Here is a 19,870-nt window from a genome sequence, read left to right as displayed (position 1 = left end):
TTTTCTGGAAAGAAGTACACAGTTAACTTTGTTTTACTACAAAGAATCAATGTATTAATCCCAGAAGGAGCAATGATGGAAGATGTTTGGGCACAGACAGCAATTTAGCAACATGTTGTAAATTTTGCCACTAAAATATTTGGTCACATCAAAAAGATTTTTACTGACAGATTTGAACTGATGATACAGTTCATAAAGTTGTACTAATAATGCCTAACCCTAACAAAACAATACAAAAAATGTTTCATGTGTTTCTGCCTATGGTTTTTTTCTTGTTGCTCTGCTTTTCTATTTACTGGCCCTCTGTCTACTGTTCTTTTTAGTGTTCTTCTTTTCTGCCTCCTAATTTACTTTTTTTCCAGGACAAGCCAGGGTCATTACTGTCAGTGTCTGAGCTGTGAATGTAGTCACTATCATCACTGCGAGTCTGCTGTAGTACACAAGTTAGACACAAACCTGGTAGAGTTAGCGTTCTCCTTAATACGTCCATGATGCTAACTCTGTCAGCTAGCTAGCCAGCTGTAGAAAACTGAATTCATCATTAATTCACATCAAAAATAATACATACAGTATTAAAATGATTTTGTCCTTTAACATTATCCGTTACCTCTAAAGTAGTTACAGTGACTTTGAGTCACTAAGAACATTAATTGTTGCCAATACATTATAGAATGAGTTTAGCACAAAATTCGTAAGATAGCATGGTAACTAAAAAAAATCAACTTTGTATCACGTTCAAACAAGATTAAAAAAATGTCTCTCAACCTAGCTGTCATTTGTAACATTGTAACATTCAACAGTGTAATGACATTCATTCTTGCTAATAAATGTTAGCATTAGCTGTGTAGTTGATGCCAGTAAGCTAGTTGCCTAGCATGACAGTTAATGCTCAAAACCAGCTTTTCATCAAGTTCAAACGAGATGAAAAAATTGCTCTCAACTTTGCTGTCATTTGTAACAGTGTCATTTACAATGATTTTGATATAATCATCAATTTTTGGGGATTCAAAACTTCTGATTGTACACCATTTTCTGATATATTCAGCTCTTTTAACCACATGCTACAGAGCAGTGAGGCAACAGGTAAAGTCCATGTTTACTCTGAGTTCTGATTGGCTTCATGGTCAGAGCCTGGGAAACTTTTTTCAAATTATAGTGCCATTAATGCGTAAAACTAAAAATACAGCAAACAAACACAGAATGTTGACAACTTGTCAATAGTGCCATGTGAATAATACATTTTGAGACACTTAATTGTGTCCTGTAGGGAAATCCTCTTTTATCCCCCCTCTACAGGGAGGTCAGAGGTCAACCACAGCATCCCTGAAATTGGCAGGGATTCTGGGATTTGCTACACTTCAGCAGGGTGGAGGCTCCACATGCCGTCATATTAAAGCTTGAATCTGGGTCATGCAGGGACATACACTACACCCCCTGCATATGTGCGCTTGTGTGTGTGTGTGCATGAGGTGCTTGGTGTGATGATGTGGTCATCCGTGCTCACTCATGCTCAGCTTATGCAGTGCTTATGTATGTGTATGTGTGCACGTGTGTGTGGCCTAGTCAGTGCACGCCAGATGGCCTCAGTAATATATTTCCTTAGGGAAGCGTTGTCTCTGTGCAGCAGATACTAAGTGAGAGAAAAAAACAAACACACTAACTCGGCATTCCATGTGAACTAAGCTTTGTCATCCTATTATCAGATTTTGACTAAGCTACCAAAGCAAGGTGCTCCGCTGTCTCCCCTTCTTACTTCCGCTCCTCTTCCCTTTACTCCTCTTTCCTTTTCCCCCCCTTTCTTGTCTTTCTTTCATTCCCTTCATTCATCACCCCTGCATCTTTATTGATCTGGCTGCTCTTTCATTTTGCTCTGACAGGCACTCAGACAGATGGAAAGCAAGCCAAAGAGGCAGATGTACGTGCAAAGTGCATGAGTTTGCTTTTGATGAAGTAAAATGGTAGCATGAGCGTGTTTATGTGTACATGTGTGGACACTCTGTGGATGTTTTGTGTAAGCAGGTGGGGATGTGTTTGACCTTTGTTTCCATGTAAAGGCCGTAAGCTGCTTTGCTCATGTATCTTGTTCTACAAAGCAAATGACTTGGGAGCCAATAGATTGCAATAGCTCAGGGTATGTGTTCCAGGCAGTGGGGAGCATGTTGTATAAGAAGGGATGCGCACACACACGCACACACACACAGACACACGCTCATGCACGCTCTAAAAATAGGGTCAAATTCTGTGTTTTTTGCCTTTTTTCACGACTGGAAGGAATAATAGTCGGAGTGCTCACAGAGCCACAGCATGTTATGCAAATGATGTCTGATAAATGATTCATTGTCCTCACTGTTAATGGTTGCTGATGTAGCGCCTGCCGCTCACAAGTTTGTGTACATATATGTGTGTGTGTGTGTGCGTGTGTGTGTGTGTGAGCGCAGGTGAATATGCGTGTGCATGTGTATATAATGTGTATTGTTTCTGTCCGTACAAAAAGCTTTTGAAACAGTTAAGTGATATATTAGAGGCTGGGTTCACTGTTTTTCAATCATAACCTCACTGATAGCTTTTGCTGCAGCTTCTCTCTGAGCTTAAAAAAAAAAAAAAAAAAAGTCAGAGTTCATGTTGTGCTGATAAAAAGTAGAGTTGCGATTCATGCTTTCTGTCATGTATTATTGAATGTGCTTTTCTTATCCACATCTGCACCAGAAACAGGAAGTTTGGAAAAATGAATTCTTAGAAAGCCTGGTTTGTGGTCATGTTTTATTGATAGAACAGATAGGCCTGTTTGACTCTTTTAGCAACATTTATCATGGTGTTTGAAGCCTGAGCAATTGCTCCGCTGGACTGTGTTTAAACAGAGTGAGAAGCTACAGCGGAGTGGTAAGAAGAGCCTGACTAAGATATCAACATGGTATATTATTGGCTGATTTTAGCTTATTACAGATATATGTGTATGGGCTTATATTTTGACTGAAGTTCAGTGTTGTCATTACATTATTTCCACTAGAGTTTAATTTTTCTACCATAAATTATCCTTTTTAGTGCATATTATTACACTTCTATAGAGACCAAATTTAAGGTATCTTTATTACAAATGCACATGTACCGCATGTTATGTGTTTATGTAAAAAAATAAAAAATACATATCAGCTCATAATTGATGTTGATCAGTTCTTTAAGCGCTCCAATATAGAAAATCGGCCTCAGAAATACCACTCTAGTGGCAATGAGAACCAAAGCTATCAGTAAGATAGATAGTAATACACAGTCATAACTGATGTGAAACAACATTGGTTATTTGGCAGAAACATTACAGGATGTAGCCCAAAGCAACAATCTCCCATCAAAGATACTGCTTTTATTTATTCATAACTTCAATTTAGAGCCAGCATTGTAAATGTTTGCATACAAATCATGTGTCATTATTACGAGTGCAAACTCATAATTATTAGAATCGAATGCAGATCTCAGTGTTAGAAAGATCTGCGTCCACATTCTTAAAGACTGAATCATTGGTACACTACACTGCTAACAGTATGTTGACACCTGAATATTACACCCGTATATGATTGTTGAACATCTCAATCCAAAACCAGGAGCATTAATATGCTGCTACAAGCCTTCCACAACATTTTGGAACCTGCAAGGCTGCAGGGATTTGCTTGCAGTAAGCCACAGGAGCATTAGTGAAGTCTGCCACTGTTTTTTATTTTTGCCAAAAGGTCTGGATGGCTCACAGTCTGTGCTCCAATTCATCCAAGAGATGTTGGATTGGGTTAAGGCAAGGGCTCTGAACAGGACAGTTCTTCCACCCTTTCCTTATGGAGTTCACTTTGTGTCCAGGGGCATGCTGAAAAAGGAAAGGGCCTTCACCAAACTGTTGCCACAACACTGGAAGCACACTAACAAAAATGATCACTGTATGCTTTAGAGCTAAAATTAAGTTCCTTTCATTTGAACTAAGGGGCCTGGATCAAACCATGAAAGACCATGCCAGAGTCAATCAAATGAGACCTGACAAAGCACCCGTAATCCAGAGAAAATGGCCTAATCACCCACATGAGTTCTTACTTAATAGGATTATAATTAATATTATCCTCAAAGCTCAGTCATCCGTGTGTATTTGTGTATGATTTGAACATTATTATATGGAGGCATGGCTTTTGTGTTGGTGCATTAGCCCATGTGAATGTGTGTACTGTGTGTGTATGGGAGGAGTAGGTACTAACAGATGGCCTACTCTTTGTGAACAGAGAGAAGCTGCTCAATCGAGAGAAAGAAAGAGAGCGGGAGAAGGAGAGGGAGTTGGCACTGTCCTGCGTTGCTCTGCCTCCGTTTGATAGAGAGGCATATTTACTTGGTCACAGTTTTCCTCCCGGAGCGCTCCATCACACGCCTAATCGATATCCACTCTGTGTTTGTACTCCTTTGCATGCACAGATTAGCATCTTGGTCTCTCTCTCTCCATTTCTCTCTCTCTCTGTCTTGTTGTTCCTCCTCCTCATCCCTCAATCAGACAGTGACAGGTGGCAGAGCCGCCTTCCACGTCATTGGCTCCCCTCCCCTCCCCTCCTCTTTTCTCTTCTCCCTGTCTTTTCCTGTGCTCCGTCAAACAGAGTGCCAAGGCGCTCCCCATGAATTTCCTGCTCTAGGGTCTGATCCGATACTCCTTGGCGGCTTGAGAGGATGTGAATTTTTCAGGCGTCTGAAACTCTCTGGAGGGCAGGAATTTACCTTGGAGGCTATGGATGTAGGGCAAGGGCATCCAACCACTCACACATACACAAAGACAACATGCAGTCCAAAGCTAGCAGGCAGATTTGGTTATCTGGTGGAAATAACGTATTTTTTAATTGATTCAATCTCAGCGTTTGCGAGTCAGAATCAGTCAGAATATTCCAGTGTTTAGAAATAACACTGATTAAAGCAAATCAACCCTCAAGCTAAATTTTACCCATTCACCACGAGTGTGTCCACAGTTAAGTGAAAAGGTTCTGAGCTACAGTCTACAGACTACAGTCTCAGTCTGTGCTTCACTCCATGAAAACCCATCTATATATAAAACAATCATTCCTGTATGTCCTCTAATTCTATAATGTGCCCCGCATTCATCGACATGTAGTTTCGAGAACGTGACTTTGACGGGCATTACACTGTAGAGTCTGGTCTCAGGTTTCTGTCTTTGGGAGAAAAATAGTTTGTATTGATTGTGCTTGTCCAACTTTAGGTTTCACTGTCTTTTGTTTTAACCTCCTCAACCCCACAGGCCTTTGATGTGACTCATCATACATTAATATTCTGCGGAGAGGCATTGCAAAAACTTACAGAATTTGGTTTTAAATAGTAGTGAAGAGGCCAGGGCTTCTGAATGTGGTGAATTAGGTAAAAGGGACATGTGTGGAAAAAGATGCACAAGATATATATAATATGTCCCATTAGATGCAATGTTATGTCCTTAAAAAACAAATCTTAGTTCTGTTGAATTACAAATCTCTGGATCAATCAGGTACAAATGTTATGTTGGAAAAATGTTCTATCTAACTTTGGCGCTACTTCAGGAAAATTTAAAAGCAGAAATCAGATTTTTGGCTGTTTTTTGGCAATAACCTGTAAACATAGCTGTGATATATTATCATTCGTACATTTGCTAACATAACGTGTTAGCTAACAGTTAGCAGACAGCCTATGTACACATCCAACAGACAGTGAGCAACATTTACGTTCATTTGGAGTTGTGTTTCTGGCCACCTGACAAATGCACATCCAACAATCACTCTCCTTTTATCTCTGTTTTGGTCTCCAACAACTCCTGAGGAAAATATCTGTCACTTTAGCTGCTATATACTCCACTATGTTCACCAGCTAGTTGCTAACTTTGTCTGTCAATAGACAGCAGTCAGTTTATCCATGCATTTTCACTGAAAACAGAGTTGAAGAGAGTGGTAAGAGTGAAGTTTTGGGCTGTAAAACCTAAACTAAAAGCTTAAAGACACTGAAACGCTCCATAAATCTGGGGGGAATTGCAGATTCACATTGCACATTGACCCGTTGTTCATACAAAAGTATTGAATAGTGCAGCTTTGAAGGAAATACTAGGAAACATACAATAAAGGTTGATGTTCTTTGGCCACATTTGGAACAAAGACAGCAAAACATATGCTGTGCAACACAAGTGGTGCATACCTAATCCGTATGACCACAGGCTTCACACTTAAATCCAAAATTGGATTGCATTTTACACTGCAGATCACAACCACAGGGATGTCAATTCACTAAACCCTCAACCATATGGTGGTAAAGAATCTACATTTAATATCATTCACTGAAGTTCAAGACATTTGACTGACACAAGACTGACAAAAGGTTATCATCTGGTCAGTGTGATAGATCAAATGATCAACTGAGGGCATTGGCCCTGACTACTCCTTGGATATGATCTATTTAATTGGCCTTGTTTTTGCTTGATCTTTGCCTTCCATTAAAATTAATAAACACAAAAGCAAATGTAGGAACACCCCGAAGAACCTTGCAATGACCCATTTTACGCCCATGCACCACCTTCGGTCCAATGGAAATCAGAGAGAGGAAGTGAGAGAGGACAAAGATGGTCTCAGGCAGTTCCAAAATGCTGTTTCTGCTAAACCCACTCAAGCTAATTGAGCCTCTGTGACAGGAAGCCCCGACGGGATGTTAGTGGTCACTGTTAAAAGGGTCAGGAGATTCAAAGTGAAACGTGACGTGCGTACAGTCAAGTTGAGCAAAGCCTCCTCTGCGTCCTGTCATGTGACAGTGATAAAAACTTGAGTGCCGCCTGTCTGGCATTGGCACTAAGTGTCCTTTCAGTGGCTAAGCTCCAACACAATAATACAGAGAGTTGAGAAAGGAGTTTAAAAACCTTCAAGGACAAATTGTCAATTTGTTGATGGCATGCAAAGGATCCTGTGTAATGTGTCTTGGCTGCTTGACATTCCACACCTATTTAGCTGTCATTGGATCTCTCCTTTATGTGTGCAATAGTAATCCTCTCCATTGAGGTGTTGTTTTATTAATGCATTTGTGTATTTGTATCCCCAGGATCTGTCCACTCTGCAGTGTGATGTGTGTATCCTGGTCTTCTCAGTGACTGACAGGCGAAGTTTCCACCGTACTGCCCAGCTCCGCCTTCTCCTCAGGGAGTCCCAGCCACAGACACCAATAATCCTGGTGGGCAACAAGAGCGACCTTGTCCGCTCCCGTGAAATCAGTGCAGAGGGTAGGTACAGCAGAGGGAGTGACACCAGTCTGTCATGTAGAGCTGTCACATACTCACTGTCTCCAAACCCCTCCTGGAACAACAATTGTCCAATCATAGCCATAACTGGGCATGGCAGGCCTGTCACACCGTATATCTCTTTGCATGTTGAAGTGGTGTACGTGGTGCTGTAGGAAGAGAGATAGTAGTATTTAAAGAGTTTGAAGGGTGGGGTTTTTTTTAGCCTTTCCAAAATCAAAAACACCAGAGAAAAAATTTAAGGGATGCATTAAGTAATTTTTAAAATCATACTCACTAAGTAGCTCTGCACTGCAGTACATGAACAATGCAATTTTTCCCATGTCTACTACAGATGCTGACTTTTTGCCTTGGGCATGCAGCTATACGGCAGTTTCAGACAAAGAGTGCAAGAGCAAACTATTTGTGTGAGGCAGAGTACAGAAATAAAGAGCAGCACACAATTATCCTAAAGAGCAGCTAATTAGGATACTACAGACTACAAAGGAATGTGAACAATTACAATATTAATCTTCTAATCTGGCATTTCCATCTTTGATTTTTAAAAATGTACTCCACTGCTATGATATTTTTGGACTCACGGTGGACAGTTTAAAAAGTGAAAGGATCAAAATCAATGAACTAGAGATAATGTCTTTTTTATTCCATGCGCTAACCCTAACTCTAACCCTAACCCTTATTCCTTATCAAAACCTGGGGGCACATTTATAACCGTTACATATGCACAAAACAGGGCTTGAAAGAGGCGTACACCACTTCCCATGCAAAAGTTGTGATCTATAAAAACAAACTTGATGAAGACAGATTGTTTAATGATTCCTCTCACACATTTAATTTCACTTCACATCATGCTTTAATTATATGTCCACCAGTAGTACTTGTGCCTGTCGTGAGCCAGCGGCAGCATTTTCAACCAACTCTTGGAGCTAACATTAGCCTAATTAGCCTCCTAACTATAGCTGATAAAATAAATAAAATCAACAGTCTCTGGCTACAAATGAGAATGTTGTTTTTCTCCCTCTGTATGAAATCATCAATTATTTTAAATTTCTTGTGGTAAATCCGCTAACATTATTATCTGCATATGTGCTGTGCAACTAAACAGGGGCAGGGCTTGGGGAATGGTCAATTTACATCTGTTCAGAAACAGGCACTGATGAACAAATGTCAGGCTGCCGGATGCGATGCAAGAAAACAAACACACATGATTTGAAATTGACTCTTCTTTGCTCCTTTTTTAATGTATGTTTAATGCCTTTTCAAGTAGCTCTCCAAATTGAAAATCTCAAATGGAAAATTTCTTGTAATTATAGCGATCTTATAGATATTGGTGTGTTTTCTGCTGGTTTTAATGCATAAGCATATGCAAATGTGCAGTTAATAGCCACACGCACACATATGATACACACATTTACCCCCAGAGAAGAATGTGAGTGTGCTTTGTTCAATTACTCCATCTTAATATATCCCTTCTATTTACCCTTTTCTCTGTCTCTCTCTGTCTTGGCTCATCTGTTTGTCTGCCCTGGTATTTTACCATAAATCTTCCTCCAAGCCCACAGCGTCTCCATTAGGGAGGCTCTTGGGGGATCTATCTTTGATCAGCAAAATCAATTTCTTCAGTGTTTACAATATCCAGGGATAAATGCTCTGTTGGTAAACTCCTTATGGGAAGAAAATTCTATGATCTGTTATTGTTGTAATGGGGTGGAAAATACTCTGCCTATAAAAACTACCCCATCCCCCGGCCTTTTTATGTTTTTTTTAAACTGATCAAAGAAAAGCAACAAAAACAAAACAAATCTGTACAAATTGACCCAAATGAAGTATGAATATAAAAAAACCACAATAACAGATTTGCTGCTGAAATTCATAGACAGTCATAGCATTGACTGTCATTGACTCCTATTTAAAAAAAGAAAAGAATATAGAACTGTGTGGCCTATTTCTTCCTCTGTGTTGTGTTGCAGCAGTGAGACTCCCCAATCATGCGGTCCACCATGAAACAAAACAGAGCAGCGTATTTAGCAGTCCTAGCTCAAGGGATGGCAATGTCCTTTGGTCATTCAGATGGTCTACCACTTTTGCTCAGAATGAAATATCTCTACAAATATTGGATGAATTGCCATGATTTTTTTATTGCAGAGTGGATGAATCATACTGACTTTTCCTGTAGAACCACCATGAGGTTGACAATTTTGGCTTTGTCTGATAACTGTCGGGGTGAAACTTGGTACAGATATTCACTGTCCCCAGTGGATGAACATCAATGACTTTGGCGATCACCCAACTTTTCATCTAGCTCCAACAGCAAGTCAAAGTTTTTTTTTTTATCATTCAGTGGAATATCTTACAATATTTTGTCTGCTAGCACAATATTGTGTACAGACATTTATGTCCACTCAGGATGAATTGTAATAATTTTGGTGATCCCTTAACTCTTCATGTAACACCAAGTCAACATTTTAATTTGTCCAATACTTTGGTTTGTGACCAAATACATTAAGTGACATTCCCATCAGCCTCAGCTTTGCGTTTAGTGTTAATTAACTGATGTTAGCAATACACTAGACTAAGATGGAGAGCATTACCTGTGAAATATCAGCAATGTCATTGTGAGCATGTTAGCATGTTGACATTAGCATTGAGCTCAAACACCACTGTGCCTAAGCACAACCTTACAGAGCCGGCAGCATGGTTGTAGTCTTGCTGAAATGAAAGTGAAACTGTGATGGGTGAAAGCTTTGACTTTCTGCATCTTGACCTCACATGTATGCTCGCATCTATGACACATACACTATACATTGCCATGCGTGCAGCCAGTTGTCATACAACAAGTTTAATGGAGCACACACCAAGGTGTAATGGAAGTGGAAGTAATTTCGGGTGAGCATCTGGAGAGCAATTTTCTGGATAAATTACATAATTAAAACAAAGCCTCATGTTATTGAATATCTCTTAATCATAAATGAGGGAAAAAAAACAGTGTCCAGTTGTACAAAGCTGATACAGACTTATCCACATAGACTCAAAGTTGTAATTCTTGCCAAAGGTGCCTCAACAATATATTTGGCTTGTTGAGAATAAGAATGTAATTGATTATTTTATATTTTATATTTCTATTTGATTGATGTTAGATTTATTTTTACTTTGACACTGAGGAGTGTTATTCCTCAGTGTCAAATAGTGTCTGTTAAATATTTTTGAAGGTATGTTTACGGCTATTTTGTGCAACAGCTGCAAATGAATAAAACTTGTTCTGGTAAATATTGTTGAGCAGCAAGCTTAATAGACTTTTTGTATTTTGGCACGTAACACTGAAGCAAGGTTTTGGCATAACAAATTCAATTGAAAGAGAAACTCACAGCGCTGTCTGGAATCCATTCAGTGACGCTTAAAAATCCACTGAGCAGAGATCAGACCACAGTCAGGTCATAATTTTTATCTTTTTCTCTTCACTTTTTGAGGGAATTTTTATGGAGCACTGGCAAGCCATCCTTTTGTCCGAATGTCATTAATGTTTCAAATAGAAACTGGGTGCAGAGTGGCTGTAGTTGAGGGACTGACAGCAGAGTTTCACCTTGATTTGAGCTTGCATTGTATGAATTCAAACCCTTATGGTCACCTCTGCAATTTCAGTACACTCACAGTATAAATTTAGTTTATAATTATATCCACTGTCACATCATGCCAACATAAAGACACATGTTTTGCTGCAGTTGCAGACATTACCTTATCTTCCCCCTGTCTATATCCTCTGGAGGGGCTCCATCTCCTTATGTCCCTCAGCTCCAAGGTTTTCTGTTTTGTTCTTTTTCCAGATGGCACATCTCTGTTTGGATTATCTCTCTCTAACAGGACGCCACTGCTTTTACTACCTTTATGTATGTTTGTACTCACCATACATGCACAACTGCCTTCATGTACATAGACACAGTAGACACACAAACACACCCCAAACGAGCGGATATGTACACCTCATCTCGCTCCATCTTCTTGTTGCCTGATGTCTGCAAGGCTGTTTTATAGTGAGGACTGTGATAAGAGGGACAAGAAGAACAGGAGTGACAGAAGGAAGGGTAAATTTATGAGAATGGTGTGTGTTTGTGTGTGAATGGGAGCTTCAGTTTGAAGAGATGTGTGAAACGCATTGTGAGAGTGTGGTTGTGTGTGTGTGTTGGGGGAGAGTGATGCTTGATTTGCTGTCCTTGAAAGAACCAGTTTAAATTTTAAATTTTCAGACTGAGGATATTTTCATAAATGGAGGCTATATGGCTAGTGTTACACCAATACATTGGTTTTTCCATACATCAGTCAAGTGATGTCAGTATTAGTGTATCCATCTTTCTTTGCCAGTATGAATGAGATAACTTTGGTGATTCTGTAGCTGTCTTATAAAAGATGTTCTTGTGCTGCCCATTTTGTAAAATTCTGTCCTTAAGTGTAGTAGTTATTCAGAAATTGCCAGATTACCTCTCTAAACCACTGCTGCAGGTCCTGAGAGGCTTTCAAAATGGTCTCATTTTGAACTTAACTGTCAGATACAATAGAGGGATGTACATTCATGAGGTAACCAGAAACAGGTCTCAAATGGGAAGCTAATGTTGCTCTATGTGTGCTGGGTCCATATTGCTTTACTCACATGTTAGTCACAAGAAATTTCTAAGCTGACAGTTTGATAGGGATGTGTACTTGTGAATTTGTTTTGAACTCCTTCTGCCCCCTAGTGGTCAAAAATTGCTGATTGCAGCTTTAATGTTATTTGATTAAATTACTGTAAGTTTGGGCTGCTAATTCTAACAAAGCTGTTGATGGCTATTAGTTGACAAGCAACTACATTTGATAAAATGTTAACCTGAATTTAGGATATATACACACACACATATATATATTTACACACATAAAATTTATATATTTACACACATTTTTCTGACATGGTTTGGGTCCACTTGTCCCCTTAGAGGGAGAGGTCACTGCAAATCAATACAAACTGTGTCTGAGTGATCACCTTTATCCTATGATGAAACATTTCTATCCTGATGGGAGTGGTCTCTTCCAGGATGACAATGCCCCAATTCACAGAGCATGAGGGGTCACTGAATGGTTTGATGAGTATGAAAATGATGTGATGATGTGAATCATATGCTATGACCTTCACAGTAACCAGATCTCAACTCAATTGAACATCTATGGGAGATTTTGGACTGACAGCGCTGTTAGACAGCGCTCTCCACCACCATAATCAAAACACCAAATGAGGGAATATCTTTTGGAAGAAATGTGTTCATCCCTCCAGTAGAATTTAGAGACTTGTAGAATCCATGCCAAGGCTGTATATATATATATATATATATATATATACTCTTTTTAATGCAGCTCCTGATTCATTCCCTTTTTGTTGGAATAAGCTAAAAAGAATAATATTGCACGTCACATAGTCAAAAGTTTGGACACATCTACTCATTCAAGGGTTTTTTCTTTATTTTTACTATTTCCTACATTGTAGAACAATATTGAAGACATCAAAACTATAAAATAACACATTCGGAATTACAGGAAAAGTGTTTTAAAAAACAAAATATGTTTCATATGATTCCTCAAAGTAGCCACTGTTTGCCTTGATGACAGCTTTGCACACTTCTGGCAATATCTTAACTGAAGACATTGTATTTACAATCAGATTTTGTATTGTCTTTGTTTTTATAATCCTACAAGGAGTCAGGGTAAGTTTATGATTTAGGGTAATGATTAGAATTCTTACAAGATTAAAGTTTAATTTATGGTATGATTTAAGGTTTGTAGTTGTTTAGGACAAGTTAGGCCTTGCATATGTGGTTAACTTAAGGCTTGTAATGGTGAGCATTCACACTGGGAGAAAGAACAGTCAGTGGAAGGTTCTCACAAGGACATAAGAATAGAAAAGTGTGTGTGTGTGTGTGTGTGTGTTAATTATGTAGAAATGTAGAAACCACAGTTTGGGGTCAAACTGTGTTTGATTTGCTGTGTTGTGCAAGTTAAACAGAGGCAGCAAGTGTAAAATTTGTGCACATCGGTGCCTGCACATTGCTGTCAACTCAAGTTCGGTCACAGCTTTGGTGTATACTTAATGACACAAGTACGAAGAGGAGGAATGAATAATGAGAGATGCCTATACTCAGCATATTCTCTCTTCATAAAAAAATAACCTAGGAGCATAGATGCAGTCAGCGATATGGAAATGCTCCATCGCTGTTCCCGGAGCACCTGACAAGGATGTTCTTATGTTCTCTCTGGACAGACCACATGTATTCTTACTGATATGTGAGCCTGACAGAGGAAGCCCGCCAGCAAACATCTTCATTAAAGAACCTCGGGCCTGGCTGAAGGAGCTGAAGTCATAAAGTCTATTTATAGCACGTACAGTGCCACTTTATTCTGCAATCTCTCACCTTCCCCCTTGTTACGTCTCTCTCTCTCTCTCTCTCCCATCCACATAGTGATACACACACTGTCACACTGAAGACATATTTATCATTTGCTCAATATGGCTGTGGTGTGGCCCTGTTCCTCAGAGCTTTGATTAATATGCACCATGGCGCCGTTTGCTTAGTCGACATTCTTTCTGTCCATTTCCCTCCTCTGTCCATCTGTCTCTTTCTTTCTCCTCCCGCGTGTTCATTTCATCTCCCATCTTGCCTGTCATCTCTTTTCAGCATCTCCTCTTTCTCTCTGTGTGACTCACATGTTTCTTCCTGTTCATCTACATGTCGCTCTTACTTTATTGTCTGTCTCTTTCTTCATCCCTTGTTTCTTTTCCTCCGTGTCAGCACACAGTTAGGGACCTTCCCTTCATCCTCACATTTGGGTAGTCCTCTGCCTCCTCCTATCCTTTTTATTTCTTCTTCTCTCCTCGTCTTGTGTTCTCGTTTCCTTGTTTCTTCTCCTCTTATTTTTTCTTTTTCTCATTACTTCTTTTTCTCTTTCCTCTCCTCTCCTCATCTTGTCTTCTCTCCTTGTTTCCTCTCTTCAACTTGTCTTGTCCTTTTGCTTCCTTTTTCCTTCTTCTCTCCGTTTTCCCTCTCTCCACCTCCTTTCCTCATTTCTTCGTCATGTCTCCTCTCCTCAGTTCCTCTTGTCCCCTCGTCTTGTCTCCTCATTTCCTCTCCTCAAATCATCTCCTCTTGCCTCCTCTTTTTGTTTCCTTTTCCCTTCTTGTTTCCTCTCCTCAACTCTCTTCTCTGTTTTTCCTCTCTCCCCCTCCTCTCCAAGCCAATTTCCCAAACTCTCCTTTACTTGGTTATAAAGACTCAATTCAATTAAATCAGCCGTCATAGATACTATGATAAGCCCTGTTGATCTGGTTTGGGATTTGTCTTTTTTTTATTTTCACTCTTACCTCACCCACTATTAGGTGACAGGGCTGTGGGCTGACAGCTGCTGCACGGCCGGATTAATATTCCCAGATCAAATCTACTTGTTATTTTGTAACACCTGTGTAACACAGGCTTGTGCGTAGTTATGATGTGTGAATGCATCCACACAGAAACCAGATTAACACTTTACGTTGCACTGATACTCCTGCAGTATTACCAACAGTTCAACTAGAGAATGAAGCATGAGTATTTACTGCAGTAAATCATCTTCAGCTCCTATCTTACCGGTGAGAGAGAAGCTGTCATTTTACAAGCAGAGTCTTATTTTCAGTCAATTATCGAGATACAGGGACGTGGTGACACAGCTCGACATTTCTTTATAATAGAGTACAAAGGGAAACCTCACAGGAGATTGGACAGGTTTTAAACAAGCCCCCCACATTAACCAAATGACCTAAACTACTAATTTGGAAGTAAAAATGGATGTGAATACACTGATAATTGCCCATTGCATGCTTGTGCGTACATATATTAAGTGCAATAGGTCAGAGCTGATACAAAATGCAGTGTGCATTTACAATGGACAGTTTGGGTAATGATTTCTGTTCATCTTTGTCTTGAAGGAAGCTATAATTGTGTATCTGCCATTTCTAATTTGCCAGCAGAATATAATATGATAAGAATTAATGGTGACAGGTAATGGAAAAATTATTTTCTCTGTGGTTCTGACGTGTTCAATTTAATATCACATTGTGGGCAGCAGGCTCTTGTTTCTCTTGCCCTGAAATTATTCTTTATTTTTACATTTTTTGGTACTTGTCTTGTTTGATTTGCTTTACTTTTGTACATACTGTGAGTTTTTATCCTCCTGAGAGTAGACGAGTTTTTATCAGCGCTTACCCAGAATCAAGGCAGATAAAAGACTCTTTCTGAAACTTGCACAACATTAGTCCATGGCAGTGACCTTTTTACAGTGCAGTCTGTTTAAGTTCTCGCAGTGGACGTTTTAAATTGGTATTTTGTTATAAATGCCAAAATAAAGCCTTAAAAGCCTTTTTGTGTGTCAGCTGCACTCTGCTAAGCACAGCTCATGAGCTCTCTGAACAGAGCTAGGGCAAAGCAAAAGCTGTGTGAAAGTATAGTTGAAAAGAAAAACGCTATTTGAGCTGATAATGAAGCCTGTTTGTTGCTGAATGATCCGTATCTGTCGGCTTTCCTTATCGTACAGGATTGTTTGACCAACCATCCAGGCGTTTTTAGCTGAGATACAGAGCCTTGTCAACATGTTCAGTCACCTGTCCTTATCCAGGAGAGTCACACTGAGATAGAAACTGTTTTCCCATCTGAGCCGCAGCCAAGAGATTTGAGCTTATACAACTCAGCAAGTTGCAACGTTAACCCCATCTTGCCATCACCGTCTTGCTCTGTGTTTTTATACTCACTTGTGACTATGAAAGATTTGACACACAAAATGTTCATTTTAAAAACATTACAATGTAATTAAGGCCCATTAGTTTTCATTTTAAAATGTTTACCAATGTTTATTTTAAATATTATAAAGCAGAAGAAAATTGGATTGAATGAATGAAAATCTGTAATACAGAAATCTGGGTGAAAATCTTTAATATTACTATTTGCAATACAAACACTCCAAAGTGTTGTGGTTTTAGTGAAATGTCTCAACAACAGTTGCTTGGATTGGGGCGACCATGAACTGTAACATCACCAGTGTGAGTAGTTTTGGATGAATTTCCATTTAAATTTAATGCCCTCAGGACAAAATGTCTCTTAATTTTTTCTCTAGTACCACCATCAGATTGAAATTTCAGTGAGTTCAGTACTTTCATTCATGACCAAATACTTCAAACTAATTACATTCCCATCAGCCTTAAATGCCAAATAGCAAATGTTAGCATGCCCCTAGGATGCTAATCATGGTAACATTATATCTGCTCAATACCAGAATTTTAGCATTGTCATTGTGAGCATGTTAGCATCTAGTACAGTTTTACAGAGCTGCTAGCATAGCTCTGTTAGTCTTGTTTTCTCTTAACTTGTTGATACCTTAAGACTACAATGGTCAGTGTATCTTTTCAGCAGGACGCATGAAAAAAACCCAAAACTGCCTCTTAGAATAGTTCTTGTTTTAAAGATCATATTTTGCATGTAAAATTGGTAAAAACCCAACTCAAGATCCACTTACTAGCTTCTTCCAGGGCTTCAGCTCTATCACACAGTCTTCAGCTGTGGATGGATTCTGCTCAGTTGTCATGAAGATGCATCTGATGACATGCAGACTCTTCTCCCATAGCACTTTAAGGACTTCTCTCCATGTTGGCTGAAAAGTTATGAAAAATGAAAGGTCACTCTTGATCTTTGAAATAGTAGTTTGACAAAATAAACCTCACTCAAGGTCCACTTACTAGCTTTTTGTGGAGCTATATATACAGTGGTATGTCAACAGATCCATCTCATTCACAGAGCAAACTCTAATCACTGATGAAGAACATGCAATATGGTTGAAACCTCTGGAAAAAGCTTGTAAGTGGACATTCAGTTGGGATTGTTTTGTCAAAGTACTATTTCAAAAGTCATGAATGGACTTAAATGCTTATCTTATGTGACGTATAAAAACCAAATAAACAAAATGAGGAAATTCTTTGAAAACATTCCAAAAAAAACATCTCTCCCTTTGTGACTCTTTCTCTTTCACTGCCATGTCTTTCAGACCATAATTTCAAAAGCACTCTAAAAAGACTCTCTCTCTTCCCATCCATTGAGATGCTGTAGAATCACTCTATTTGTCATAATTTGGTGTGTAAGAAGTGACAAATGAATACTTAAGAGTCTAATAGTTTCCCATACAGCAGTGAGTGAGTTATCTATCAGAGGTACTACATATATTGGGGTGAAAGACATCACATACCAGCTGGGTTGTTAACATACATTGGACGGTTTATAGGTTTCATGATTTAATAACCTTAAATTTCAAACTAATCTCTAATTGCCGTTTGCAGCTGCCAGTGTGTAAAGCTGTCAAGTGCAGACTCAATTATTTCAAATGTGCATCACACACATGGTTCTAAAACTGAACTTCCTCTCTCTGCACCAGAGGCCCAATCCAGCGCCATGATGTTTGACTGCCATTACCTGGAGCTCTCAGCCTCTTTGGACCACGGCACCAATGAGCTGCTCGAGGCGGCGGTTCGGACTGCAAGAGGCGACTGCGTGGGCCCCGGGTGGGCTGACGGAGACCCCGGGGCAGGCCGCAGGGAGAGCCTGACCAGCCGGGCTAAGCGCTTCCTGTCGGGGCTAGTACCGCGCTCATACGCCCGAGACCGGGACCGTGGCCGCTACCGGGAGATGAGCCGCCACCGTGGCAGCAAGATCCTCCGCCAGAAATCCCGCTCCTGCCATGACCTCAGTGCACTGTGACACACACACACACACACACTCATACATACAGTACACACAGGCAAAGAGATACACACTCCCACACATATACGTATACGTACACACACACACACACACACACACACACACACACACACACACCAGATTGAAAGATATGGGGGACAAGTAAAAGATGAAGAGAGGAAGAGGGTTAAATGGAAAACAGCAGGGAGGAGCAGATGAATAGACGGAGGGATGGAGAGGGAGATGGAGGAGCACATGTGCAGTAGAATTAACGGAGAATGAGGGAATTTTGGCAGATAAAAGTCAAGGGTGGAGAAAGGAGATGAGAGGGAGAGGAGGTGGGAGGGAAAGATGGATAGATATAGCAGAAATATAAAGATAGATATAGCAGCAGCCCTGAACCTTTATCTTTTACCTATCAAGGGGAGAAAGCAATTTTTTTGGAGATAAAGAGGCCAGGTTTGAGAGGAACAGAATAGAACAAATAAATAAGGAGGTGAGCTTGATTTGCTGCTTCAGCTTGGGTGAATCAGCGAGTGCTCATTACCTGATGAGAGCAGGAGAGAGAAAATTAGCGACAGTGGAGAGAGTCACATCGAGATGCTGATTGGACGCTTACTGTGGCAAAACAGGGGGTGGGGGGTGGGGGGCAAAGTCACAAATAAACACACATACAAGTAGCACGCACTGATTATGTAGAGACTGATATAGCAATCTTATGTATTGTAGACCCTGTTTTATAGCATGCCGAGTAGACGATCTAAGACATGACCCTGTAGGTTTTACAGTTACATGATTTACTGTACGTCAGTGGCTGATAGCTAATGCACAATCTAGCTAGTGTCTCTAGCAATGCCATCTCCAAGACAAGACCCTTTATTTAAGAAAATGCTCCCTCTCTGCGCATTTTTTAGCCACAATTTCCACACACAATTTCCACTGTTTGTGTCCCGTACTGATTTGAAGAAGTGTTTGATGATATCACCAATGGCATATGTTCATCTGTGACTTTTATACAAGGCTAAAAGCATCAATGCCCAAGCCATATTTTTGCTGAAAGCATCAGGAGCAATCAGCACAAAGAACCCTTTACCGTAGGATGTGGAGCGAAGGAGAAAAGGTCAAAACGGCTGTAAGGAATAAGATGTTAGCAGCGCCGACCAGACTGAACTTTTCTTTAATTGAAGCTGAGTCACAGAGCTGTGGGTTGTTCCTGGATAAGGAGGACAAACAAGAGTTAACCTAATCTACCTGTGGCCGTTTGATGTTTTCATTTTTCTCTTTTTACCCACTGACATAATTATCTGTGTTAAGACTGGATTCTGTGGGGGCTGGCCACACAGGTGACCCGAAAAAAGAGAACGTTCTGGAAACGTTGTTCAGATATCTTGTCAAAACGTGGTGGCATCACTGATACATGCTCACTTGTTTGTCACCATCTACTAAGCACTCTCGTCTTTCCACAGAGAATAAACTAATTTTTGTCTGACATCCCGAACGAGTGTCTTGTCCTTCTTTCTAACAATGTTATGAAATGCATGTCTCTTTACAGACGTTACTAGGTTGAGGGATGGCGTGACAGGTCATCAGATGACTCACAGGTCCTCTCTAGACAGACTGTGAGATGGCCTCTCAGGACAGTTGTTCCATTTAGTGCTAAGCAGCAAAAAGATGCAATGTCGACACTTTGTGGCTGTAGCAAAATCTCAGGTTAAAAATAGATTGTATCAGGGGAGAATGGGAACCAAGAATGAGCAATTTGAACTGTCCTGACTTAAAGATATATACAGCATGCATGCATCTTGGCAGATCTCTTTATACCTGCTAATGA

The 19,870-nt window shown here is 40.0% G+C and overlaps 1 protein-coding gene across 1 annotated transcript in view; it reads left to right on the top strand.

Moving 5' to 3' along the window:
* The window catches only part of rem2 (RAS (RAD and GEM)-like GTP binding 2), a 32,065-nt gene extending 12,452 nt beyond the window's left edge, over window positions 1–19,613 (top strand). The window contains exons 4-5 of the mRNA XM_042429644.1: window positions 7,075–7,252; window positions 17,735–19,613. Coding sequence (XP_042285578.1) covers window positions 7,075–7,252; window positions 17,735–18,057 — 501 coding nt within the window. The 3' untranslated portion in view covers window positions 18,058–19,613. The remainder of the gene's footprint in view (window positions 1–7,074; window positions 7,253–17,734) is intronic.
* The last annotated feature ends 257 nt before the right edge of the window (window positions 19,614–19,870 follow it).

This window comes from Thunnus maccoyii, chromosome 12 (assembly GCF_910596095.1).
Source record: "Thunnus maccoyii chromosome 12, fThuMac1.1, whole genome shotgun sequence".
Taxonomy (NCBI): domain Eukaryota; kingdom Metazoa; phylum Chordata; class Actinopteri; order Scombriformes; family Scombridae; genus Thunnus; species Thunnus maccoyii.
This window is presented reverse-complemented; position numbering and strand designations above follow the sequence as displayed.